The sequence below is a fragment of the Aedes aegypti genome, chromosome 2 (assembly GCF_002204515.2).
Source record: "Aedes aegypti strain LVP_AGWG chromosome 2, AaegL5.0 Primary Assembly, whole genome shotgun sequence".
NCBI lineage: Eukaryota > Metazoa > Arthropoda > Insecta > Diptera > Culicidae > Aedes > Aedes aegypti.
Window position 1 is genome coordinate 29,373,809 of NC_035108.1, and position 12,632 is coordinate 29,386,440.

A 12,632-nucleotide genomic window follows, 5' to 3' on the forward strand; every position below is an offset into this window, starting at 1 on the left:
ACAGCGCCCTTCGTTGAAAATTTATCCCATTGGTCACCACCAGCAAGCAAGCAGTCTGATTGATTTTCAACGCGAACTGTTGTAAGATTCTCCAGTCTTGTGTTCTTAAAAATTCAAAGTTTGGCTTCGTTTTATAATCACCTTAACGCACATGCGCTAATATCTATGCACAAAAAATCGCTAAAAGATAACGCGAAAAATAATTGTATGGCGAAATGCATCTAACGAATTATTTATCGAAATTGGGAACTATTTTCGAAAAATATTTGGTACCGGTCATATTTTTACGATTAATGACTTCATTTATGAGAAATTTTAAGTTAAATACCTTTCCCCATACAAAATAAAATGAGAAAACTCCTGTTTATCAACTGTGGCCAAGAGCAAAGCAGGTAATCCATTAATGAAAACCCGTCAATTTTTTTCATGTTTTTTATATACACAGAGTAATCATTCGATTCAATCACACAAATTAAGTTCACCAAAATTTAATTCATAGGGAGACTTCGAAAGTTAACGCTATAGTGAAAACAAAACCTTGCACTAAGTTGGATTTTTTCGTTGATGTCAAACGAAAACTTCCTATTCGCGATCAAACGTCGACATCCCACCGCAAAATCGCTAGTGTTTGGAAGTGATTTTAACCTCCAAATTGCCAAATAACCTCCAAATCATCACCTCCAAGTTAGTTCTAATAACCTCCGTTATATGAAATATGGTGGCGCGTCGATCGTCGCAAGTTTATTGTTAAACAGGAAGCAGCTGTATGCTGTGTATGCCAGTTTAACACAAATTTGTATTTACCCACTGAGGAGCTGATTTGAGTGAAAAGTAGTCAATTTAGGTTGATTTGTGGCCTCGTGTACAATGCCGGAATCATTTTACCCTAATTTGGGTATATACTTACCATATAGATTGTTTTTCCTCAGTGTGTAACTAAACTTCGATGTCAGATTTGTGGTGATGGAAAAAGTTTGTTTTCAGTTTAATTCGTTCATCAAACTAAAGATAATTTTCTCTAAATTGATTGAGCTAGGTAGTTGAAAAATACAGGGCAATCAAATCCAACTAAAGATCGGATAATGGATGAAACCGTGGCGGACTCTGCCAGTAACACCCTGGAACCCAAGATGTCCAAGCTGGAAAATCTAGCTGGAGAATGTCGGCTTTGTTTGGATCCATTTGCCGTGAATGTAGTTTCGATCGCTGATCCCCAACTAAAGGGTCAAATGGATAAAGTTTTCCCGTTTTCGGTAAGTACCTTCTTACAGATACCTTAAACTATTTGGTGCAAGTCGGATTGGCCAGTGGGATGGAATTTGCCATACTGGAACCAAATTGTGATCTTACAAGAAATCTCTTCTCCTTTCTCGCGTTTACGTCCTATATGGGGCAGAGCCCCAGCTTCTTAGCTTAGAGCACTTCCGCAGTTATCAACTGAGATAATTCTTTACAATTTTCGCATTCATATATCGTGTGGTAGGCACGAGGATACTTTATGTCCGTGTAAGCCAAGGAAATTTCCATTACGAAAAGATTCTGGATTGACCTGGAATCGAACCTTGACGCCTTCAGCATGGCTTGAGACTCCTGGGATATCTGCCAAGGATCTATCCAAGAAGAGTACTAGTCATCTCAAAGTACAACCATTTAAAGACACCTCCACAAATTTTATCAGGAATTTCTCGAAGGATTTTTCCTAACATTCCTGTAGGTATTTTGTTTCCTGAAATTGCTATGAGCAATATCTGTTGTTATAGCACTTCCTTTTACAAAGCAGTTTTTCAAATTGTTTCTTCTCGCATCCTACAATTGAGAACGGCTGCAGGTCTATAGCAATATTTCAGTGCTCTTTCCTAATTCGAGCAGCTATTACCTTAGCAATGAAGCATTAATAATGCTAAAGTTGACCATTTATTACTCCTCTCTCCTTTATCACGTATTTTGTATGAATCTTGAAGAAATTTTATAAGACTTGTCACACTTTCCGTGACCCCCTCCCCCCAGAACAAATCAAGAAATATATTTCGTCATGGGTACATTCAACCACTCCATTCTAATCCTATTATTTGCTACGGCATGCCTGCGTAATTATACACCCGACGTTCAAACACTCATTGCTAGAGATGCTACGCAAAGCTACTTGGCATAAAGTTTCTTGCTAGCAAAGTCCTGTCCTCAGCAATTCTGATTTTGTTACTACCTACAGTCGACCAATAACAAATTATTGCGTAATCAGTTGGGTGTCATTCCTTACTAACGCCAATAGTACGCTGAGTTTCAAAATTATCTTACGTGATAACGCGTTACACAACGTGAAACTATTCACTCATTATCATTTACCAAAATTTCGCTTTCAAAATTGATGCTATGCAAAAAATAACAGAATTTAATCTATTACAGTGCCCGTTAAATTTTGGCCACGAAATAATAGATAATAATAAAAAATAAGAACATCAAGACACTTTTATTTTGCGGATATCTTAGTACTTTGACCACTTAGAAAGATGACGTCTTCGGCAAAGTTGTTTATTAGCTCAAGGGCTGTTATTGTTCGAGCTAGTCTAATCAGAATGTTGCCACAAGGTGGCGCTAGTGAGCACGAAACCATGGCTTTTTAAACAACTTTAGGCTCCTGAGATATCAGCAAAACAAGAGTTTTATGCTCACCACGCCACCTGGTGGAAAAATCTCGAATTTATTGACTCGAACAATGGTATCCCTTGAGCTACTGAACAAGTTTGCCGAAGACGCCATCTTTCTAATTGGTGGGGATCCTGAGATATCTGCAAAACAAAACTTTCATGCTCATTAGCGCAGCCTAATTGAAAAATCTCTAATTTCTTGGCTCCAATAGTGATAGCTACTGAACTACTTTGCCGAGGACGCCATCTTTCTAAGCAGTGCTGGGAATGGTAATAGTAGTAGGCTTGAATTTTCGCGAAAATCACGTGGCTCTCCAGTACAGTTGTTCAAAAACGTGAATCTCATCAAGTAGCCTATGTTGGGTGCACGAATTTTCTAAATCATGAGTGTCATTGAAGGCTCTAAATGCGGGAAATGCAGCGGGAAATAGAACATTTTTCTACAGTAATTCTGGGTTGCCCTTAGCAACGGGTGTTTTGCTATTTTCAAGTCTTTTTGCCTACAGCAGCGATGGGCGTGAGTTTCACTGGCTTCGCTGACTGTGATTGGCTTTGCTTGGCTAATGTAGAGTGAATTTCAAGATTTTTCCCAAAAAAAATTCTAAGTGGTATGAATACTGAGCTATCTACAAAACAAAGCTTTCATGCTCACTAGCGCCCCCTGGTGGCGGACATGCGTATCTGAATGACCACCTCATGTTAGCCCTTGACCTCCTAAAAAACTTTGCCGAAGATGGTTTTTCTATATTTAATCTAGATCTCGAGGTCACGGTGCCCCGACAGACCGTTATTATGTAAAAAAATTGTCCATCAAATCTGAGCACATGGCTCAATTCCTGAGGTCATTCTGCACCTCTGGGCCAATTTTCAAAAAAATCCCTAGGAGGAATCTCGAGAAATCTTGATTTGAAGTTTTTTACTTAAAAATTCAATATAATCCATATTAAAATTTTGCAATTGGGTCCTAAAAAGTTTGATAAAATCTTGTTTTTATTCAACAACACGAAAGAGCATGTTACTTCAACTACTTTAGCAATTTTTCCCGCTCAAATAACGGCTATATCATGTTTAAACATTAATTTGAAAATTGTGTCCATAAATGAACCTTGACACTTAAGATCATGTTTGACGTTCGCTTAGTTGACAAAAATACCACAGGGGTTTTAGTTTTAACACTGGGGTTGTTCCTATCTGACATTTCGGAAGGGACACGGAAAACAAAATTCACCCAAAATTTGAGTTTAAGCCAAGGGGTGTGACAAAATCTAAAATAACATAAAAAATGTTTTTCGGACTTAAACCAGAAAACATTGGAAATTTGAGTAAGCATGTGTTTTTGGCCTAAACTTAAGCGTTTGGCACTAAAATCGAGACAGGGCTTTAGGACCCTATAGCACTGAAAAACGCTTAAATAGTTGGCCAAACTGTTCTCAACTAGTATACAATTGTTACTTTTGTTACAATTAGAAATATTTACAACTGGCTTAGCTTACCAGAGTGGCTTAAGTATATTTTACATGGCTTAAACCAGTAAGCTTAGCTTAATAGAATGAAATCTTAGAAATAAATGTCAATATACAATTGCTGTCACGTTCCAAAAACGTGAAACATTCAATGCAGAATATTATTAATGAACAGCTTATTTTACGACTTCCATACTAAAATACCAGCCCACTGAAGTCTGCCGTATTTATTTTGCTTAATAAAAATTGCTTTTTGTACATCTGGTATTACTCTTGATGTTTACGTCCAGTTTTATACCGAGTATTGCCCTCAGCACTTAACATAAAAAAAGTTTTGTTCAAAATTCTCAGCCACTACAGGATTATAACTACACGAGAAACATGATTGTCATATGGTCGGTGTTCAGACAGACTGGACCAAGTGTTCTTTAATGGTTTCAGGAAAACGTACCCCAAGCATTCGGTATAAGTATAAAATTCGTGCATTATTTGCTGTAAGAAGGGAACTTATCTATTTGAAGCAACATCAATAGAATTGGAAATATTGTAATTTATAGAGTCCTTGACTCATCTTTGCAAGGCCAAAATGTCATCTAGTCAGATCTGTCTGAACTCCGACCATATGTGGCAAGTGTTCGACGATTAACAACTTCAAACAAATTCCCAATAAGTACTATTTAAGTATCAACTTCACTAGGACGTTCACTCTATATACCTGCAACCATTCACTTCGTTTTTTTTCGGGATTCATCGTCAATCTGTTTATTGACTTCTAAGTCGCGTTCGACTCAGTAACAAAAAAATAGCTGTTGCAGGTAAAATCAAAGACTTAACAATAAGACTTAAAGCTGATTAAGCTGACAAATGCAACAGGTGTAAGAATTATAGACGAGGAGCTCATTTTTGTTTTGAAAACTACATGGAATAAGAACAGATGAGTTTGAATTTACTACTGTTCAATATTGCGTTTTGTCGCATATACTCCTTGATTTTGCAGACAATGAGTTTATTGGAATCGATCGCAGTTCAGTAAAAAAGGGTTTCACTATTTCAAAGATGGACAACTAGGATAAGCTTGTAATGCCATTTACTCTACCCAAACGTATATGGTTGCATGTAGAGAAAGAAGCAGGTTCAGATGTGCTGAAGCAGTGCTTGATTGAGATGTGGATGAATTTGTTGAAGAGCCATATAACAATTGTGACGTATGATAATAATGTTTCCCTTGGAGGAAAAACACGTATTCTGGCTGCGAATATTTCCTTTACGGATTACGTAACCAGTTTAGGGACCCGAAACTTGCAAAGGGAAACAACATTTCTACACTGTTGCTTGATAAAGGCTTATCTGAGTTCATAGATCAATTATTTAATTGACAACTTTGCCAAAACATCTCGCGACCCTTATTGTACAACACTGAAAAGTGTTTCGAAAACCAAATCAGTTTTCAATTATAATGCAAAGAGAACAACGATGAATGCAAGCATGCCTAAAAGAAACATCACTATGATTTGTCATGTATAAAACGCTTATTCTTGGCTCCCTTAACACATTTATTTGAGAACAGGAGCGAAAACTATTGAGCGAACAAAATAGGCAAACTTCAGTGAGCTGGTCATTTAGTGCGAATGCCGGAAGAAAAAGTTGCATCAATCAGGTGAAGCTCAGCGAGCCAGCTAAAAAGACATCGGCGTATGATCATCCTGTTATTGACTAGAGCGTACCAGAGTAACCAAATCATTCAAAATTTGAAACAACCGGTAATACTAGCTCTAATTGACTATAAAAGTATTCACATGACTTATCTGCTAACTATTATTGTGCAACATTTATTCTCAGATCATTTTTTCTAATAACAACATTGTTAATCATTGATTTATTTGGTTTACTTTTCAATCGGTTTAATATGGAAAACAACATTCAATGGAATTTAAACCAGTAAACTATGAAAAAATAAGTTAAATCGAAGCCAAACATTTGTTTTCAAGATCATGAATCTTGAAAACCAAAAATCCGTTTAAGCTGAAAACCTAATAGACTGGTCACTAACTGGTGGTGACCAATCGATTAAATCCTCTGCTCAAACGGGTATTCGGTTCTCCAGATTTGTGCTCTTCAAAATTTGATGTTTGGCTTCGATTTAACTTTTTTCATTCATCTTCACCTTAAGGAGTGGATTAAGTTAAGCCAGTTGTAAATATTTCTAATTTTAACCACGGTAACAATTGTATACTAGTTAAGAACAGTTTGGCCAACTTTCTAAGCGTTTTTGTAGGTTTTTGCAGTGCTATTGCAAAATTTTAATATGGATTATATTGAATTTTTAAGTAAAAGACTTCAAATAAAGATTTCTCGAGATTCCTCCTAGGGTTTTTTTAAAAATTGGCCCAGAGGTGCAGAATGACCTCAGGAATCGAGCCCTGTGCTCAGATTTGATGGACATTTTTTTTACATAATAACGGTCTGTCGGGGCACCGTGGAGGTACCTAACCATAATCGTTCAGCAATTTTTCAAAAACAGAAGCTTCAAAAAATTGAAGCAACAGCCATTAAAATCTATCATTGCATTTCAATTGCTATCTGTAATGCAATGATAGATTTTTATGGGAATTTTCGTAATTTTGTACGAAAAAACTGGTTTTCAATTTTTAATGATTGCTGATGATTGGATGATGGATTCTTGAACCTTAAACATAGTTGCTACACTCAAAAAAATCCAAACGTCATTGCTACGTGAAAAATCACGTAGATCATTCCAAATTCATTTTGCCTTCACTTCACCTGACTAAGATAAAGATCACTGAGCCATTCATAATCAGCAAATAGCGACTCGGTAATTGTTACTGAGGTTACCTATCGCACTTACGTGAAATTCACGTAGGTGCTTAAGTTCATTTTGACATCTGCATATTGTACGTACATTCGGTGTTGAGCGCAAATCCCAAGATGGCGCCCGCTTGATTTTTGAAGAACTTCAGAAGCTGCTGAATTTTAAACCCTGTGTTAGATTGATTTCAAGGTAAATATGCTTTGAATATCAAAGAATCCCTGCATTACTTCATATTTTATACCTGATTTATAACCTCTATCAATTGTAGCACGCGAAGGCTACAACAAGACAGAAAAAACTCACAACATTTGGGAAACAGGATTCAAAATGCTCAGATTAAATATAAAAGTATCACAATCTTTTAGGTTTGTTTACATTTTCCAATTGGAAATTAGTTTTCTTCCAAAGCCTGTTAGAGATAAGGTTGGCCTTTATTCCAGTTAATTTTTCTTTTATGGTGTACTCAGCGGGAGCTATATGACAGCTTCGTTGTCTGTGCTGGACCCCGTAGTGCAAATTTTTACCTCTACTTTTGCCAATATTTAGACGGAATAGGCTATGTTGCCCGCTTTAACACTATTTTGTTTGAATATTGTGCAGAAGTAGTTTTATTAAATTGTTTTTGCTTCAGTTTTCCTCCCTTAGTCATGACTATACAAACATCCTTTCGTTCTGAGCATTCGGATTCTTGTTTACGCATGGAGAAGCGACATGAAAATATATGTTATTAATTAATGCATTTCTTGGAAATAACATACAGAGCTATGTTGTAGTAGTCTATGTTGACAAATTGTAGCACAGATGTCATCTCCAAGCATCTTTTGACAATGATAGACAGAAATTGTTAATTATACAGAATGCGATCGTATTATTATTGTTCTGAGGTCTTCTCAAAATGAGAATTCAATTGAATAATGTCTCAAGTTAGTTTACAGTTTGGATCCGTGTCCGTGCTGATCTATGTGCTTCGGCTCCTAACACGACGTTTGATACATACGACAGACCACTTGCTCCCTCGTGATGGTGTTGTTGTTAGTTGTTATACATGAAAAGAAAGAAAGAAAGAAAGCTATTAGTATTAGGAATAAACAGGATTTAGTGAGTTTTCATTGAATTACATTTGACTACATCACTGATTATAGTCAACGACATCGGAAACTTTATGTGTTGACTGTTGATCTAGTTTTTCCTCAGTCTCGTTGGTCAGTATTGCTAAAGGTCCTTTTTAACATGTTTATTAGTACTTGGACAAGTTGAATATTTTAAGTTTACTACTTTTGTCATGTTGGTCAATAATGATTTTGATCAGTTTGTTTTATACATCTATTCATATTCAAATCTGGTCTCATCTGTTTTCATTTAGAATCGTCGTAAATACATTTATATGTGTTAAAAACTATGTATACTAGAAATAATTAAGAAATAGAAAGTCATTTTTTATTGTCTGGATCCACTTTTCTGTGACAAAATAAAGCTTCATCGCGCCTAAGCCCTATCTATTTATTATAATTTTGCGAGAATGAAGTTGTTGTAGTTTTATGATACCAAAATAATAAATGTGGTTTTTTATTATGATTCTAATGAGAGAAGCATAACAAATTAACATTTGTGTCACATTCTATTCGATGGATCCTTAGTCATTCTCCTCATTAGTCAATATTATAACCATTTAAACAAAATCTAACCTATCTGCATTAAAGCGTGGCTACGGCTCCTGTTACCCCGATGCCTGGTAACAGGATAACCGTAAGATTGATGCATCTATGCCAGATGGTTGATGACGCGGCATTAAACAAATATTTCCTGATGTGATACCACCACGACTGGACATGTCTTTGGTTCCCATATAAGTGCTAATGGGGTAAGCCCACCCATCGCGGCAAGATTACACGTCCTAGGGGAGGGAGGTTGGCCTTTATTCCAGTTAAATTTAATACAAAACCATCTAGGTCCTATTGAACCGCTTCGTAAAGGCTACCGGAAAATCCACGTAGCTCTTACGTGTAGCGCCGGTGAAAAAGACAAAGTTCAAAAGTTCATGCGTTCATTCTGGGCTACCTATGGTTAACGTAAGAGCTACGTGAAAAGTGCGATGGAAAAAAAACCACGTATGTTTTCACGTAACAATGACGTTTGGATTATTTTGAGTGTAAGAATAGCCGAGAGGCGTCGAAACCAAATTATCACATTTCACATGAAACTCAAATAAAATAACTATGCTTACCTGTCTTACAGATCGAACCAGCGGACAAACTCCCCATCGGAGTGTGTCAAACATGCTTCTCAGTCATCACGGAGTTCTACTATTACACAGAAAAAGTACAGTCCAACCAATGCCAATTGAAGGCCCGGATAGCCGATCAAAAGCAGAACCTAGAAAACATCAAAGTAGAGCTCTCCCTAGAACCATCGGTAGAAATGATCGAATCGCAAGAATCGCTAGTGTTCAAAGATGAACCTTCACAACGTTCCGACGAGGACGAATCGTCCGACTCTAAACCGCTTGAAGTGTACGCGGAGCAGTGCGCTCCTCCGAAGAAACGTACCTACAGAAAACGGAAGAAACTCATTCCCACCGTTTCAAAGGACGAATCAGGCTCAGACGAACCTGAATCAAAACCCACAAGAAAGTACAACATAAAGCCCAAGGAAGAACAGTGGAAGGATGAGAAGCTCATATCGGAGTTCTACCGCATGGCTTGCGATCTGTGCGGCAATGTGCTAGATAACATTAAATCCCTCAATTCTCACTTTCGCAAGGAGCACCAACAGAGAGGGTACGTGGTGTGCTGCAACAAAAAATTATACAAAAAATGTATCATGCTGGAGCATATAAAATTCCACACCAACCCTTCGGCTTACCGATGCGAAATTTGCAACAAGAACTACAAAAACAAAGTCTATCTATCGTTGCATCAGATAAAGTTACACGGTAAGGAAGAGGATCGACCCTACAAATGTGACCGCTGCAAGCAATCCTTCGCGAAGAACTACCAACTGCAAGCGCACATAGTCACACACGAGAAAGTCAAGTGTCCAATATGTGACCGTCTTATGGCTAACAAGATGGCAATGGCCACCCATATAACCAATCAGCATTCCGGCAAAGATCGCAAAATGATCTGCGACACCTGCGGAAAAGAATTCCTCAACAAGACATGCTTCGAGCGACATGTCAAGGAACATCTAGGGATCGAAGTGCATCCGATGATGCAGTGTCAAATTTGTCACAAATGGCTCAAAGGGGAGCGATGTTTACAGAAGCACCTGCGCTACACGCACTACGAAACGGAACAGGTGCACACTTGCGATATCTGCCAACAGAACTATCCCAACTCCAGGGCGCTCTGGAGTCACAAGAAAGTGGTACACGTGGAGGAAAAGTTCGAGTGTGAGTTCTGTGGGAAACGGTTCAAACGGGCGATCAACTTGAAAGAACATCGCACTGTTCACACGGGAGAGCGACTGTACTCTTGTGAGTATTGCGGCGCATCCATGAACTCGAACGCCAATTTGTACACGCACGTCAAGAAAAGTCATCCGGTAGAGCACGCACAGAAACGACAGCAAGCGCCTATCATCAGCGGTCCAAAAGCTTAACGAAGGTAGGCACTTAAATTCGACATTTGTAAGAAAATATTTAAAAATACAACTAATGTTTGTTATTTATGCCGAAATATTGACTGTCAAAGTGTGCTTAGTGCTCCAACTCCTATGACCAACATACAAGGTCATATATCTACTTCCTTCAAAAAGTTTTCATATTTTTGATTGCCATTATGTTTTAGATCAAATCATAAAAAAAATGTAGTCTTCTAAAAAAATCATACAAATCTGTTAAGTATTCTTGGAGATATCCAAAAATCACGTTTTTTTTTTCAAGTTATCAAGACCTTTATTTGGCCAGCGTAGTATCAGAAACCTAAATGCTCATTACTCAAAGATAGCTGCACCAAACTGCCTCATTTTTTCACTAATACTCTCATCAATGTATTGTTCCGACGAGTGAATATCCGAATACGATAAAAAATCTGTAGCCTGAGAAATTTACGTGGGTTATGGCAACGCGTCGGCTCCGGTTGGAATCTCTTTGGATCCAGATGACTAATGATCAATATCGACACAGATTCTAAAACTAGAATAGTTTTTTTCAGAACTTGCGACAAAATGGTGCATAAATATCAAACACCAAAAAAATATTTCGCGATTTGATTTTTTTTGTGATAAAATTGTAGCTGCTATTAGAGGGGTTGATTCATTTCATTTATTTAGTTAACATCTAAACAGATAACACTGAATCAACAATTTTACGCCACAATACTCGGTTCGGTACCCCAGTAGAGGGGTTGACTGAGAGCTTAAAAATAATAATGCTGGCTATATTATTCGATTTTATACATATATTCGTTCTTAGCTGATCGGCTTTTGCTACACCGTCCCTAGGGCTAGGCAGGGCATAGTGAGCATACCAAGCATTGGATCATGAATAGCCATTAGGCGCGCAAAATAAATGTATTTTTTCATCACACACTTTTTGTATGGTAATCAATTATTGATTACTGTTAAAAACTTTTCCGGAAATTCTTCAATAAATTCGACTTTGGAATCATCATTTGATTCCTCCATAAATTTATCTAGAATTTTTTTCCAATGCTGCTTCCACGAATCGTTCCTGCAGTTTTTCCAAACAATTCTCGAGTAAGTTTTCAAATAAAATCTCCATGGATTCTTCAGAAAGTTGAACAGCTGCCATTATGCTGTAATCTGGCGGGGGTTAGACTGTAACACTTGATTGTTTGGATTTAACGGTTGCGCCTAGCATGTAAAGCCGTAGTCACAAAAGGCCGCATATGGTGTCTTAAATCGGCAAATTTGCCGATAGTCCGTAAGTTCAGAGAAACCATCCAAGTCATGTACCAACAAGCAATGTACAAGAAAATTACAGTTAGACAAACTTGAGACCAAAAACGACAAAATTAATTCCTTCCTGAAAAAGACACCAAGCCCGTGTCAAAATAAAATTGCAAGTAATAAACCTCGTAGTATTCCCTTATAAGACTGCTAGCAGTTAAATTCGAACGATTCTTTAGAATTTTATTTGAGTTTCCACACCCGACCATTTATACACAAGTTTTTTCAGAATTTTTGTTACTTTCAGAAATTCCTACAGTTTACCTACGGCGCTATCTAGGGCCGGGGTTGAATTCTGAGAAAATTTAGAGTATCTCTTACTTATCGCTCTCTGTAACAAACATGAGAGTCTGTTTATCGTTCACTGTTACACTGCCCATAACTGCATATTTGTAACATTCGACAAAAGTAGGCATTGAGTAAATGGAATACCAAGTGTGCATTTTATGGCAGTATGCTGCCGTGAATCGTAAGTCAGTCCCATCTGTAAAAAGTAGGCATCGAGAAAATGGGGTGTGAAGTTTCCAAACTCGTTTTTCATACGAATATTAAAAAAAAATCCAGAGGATTTAAACATGTTCAAATCTTAATGAAACTTTCACATATTACTTTTCTCTACGATATCTTTCTGAGAAAAATATAAAAATGATCAGAACACAGTTCATTTTTGTGTTGCACGGTGCGGAAATCTGTAGTGGGACTGATATGCGATTACTTTTCATTATGGGACAATTTGTCTTGCTGTTGTTTCCTATTTTTTCCGAACAAATCTTATTATCTCAT

At 37.4% G+C, this 12,632-nt stretch overlaps 1 protein-coding gene across 2 annotated transcripts; it reads left to right on the forward strand.

Moving 5' to 3' along the window:
• Nucleotides 1-876: 876 nt before the first annotated feature.
• On the forward strand, nucleotides 877-10,615 carry LOC5578177 (transcription factor grauzone). 2 transcript variants are annotated; one of them, XM_021840387.1, is made up of 3 exons: nucleotides 877-972; nucleotides 1,037-1,253; nucleotides 9,174-10,615. In XM_021840387.1, the coding sequence occupies exons 2-3, from the start codon at nucleotides 1,083-1,085 to the stop codon at nucleotides 10,536-10,538; spliced, it is 1,536 nt and encodes a 511-aa protein (XP_021696079.1). In that variant the 5' UTR covers nucleotides 877-972; nucleotides 1,037-1,082; the 3' UTR covers nucleotides 10,539-10,615. The 2 variants fall into 2 exon arrangements, with proteins under 2 accessions (XP_021696079.1, XP_001663748.1); XM_001663698.2 differs by having other exon boundaries at nucleotides 921-1,253.
• Nucleotides 10,616-12,632: the final 2,017 nt, after the last annotated feature.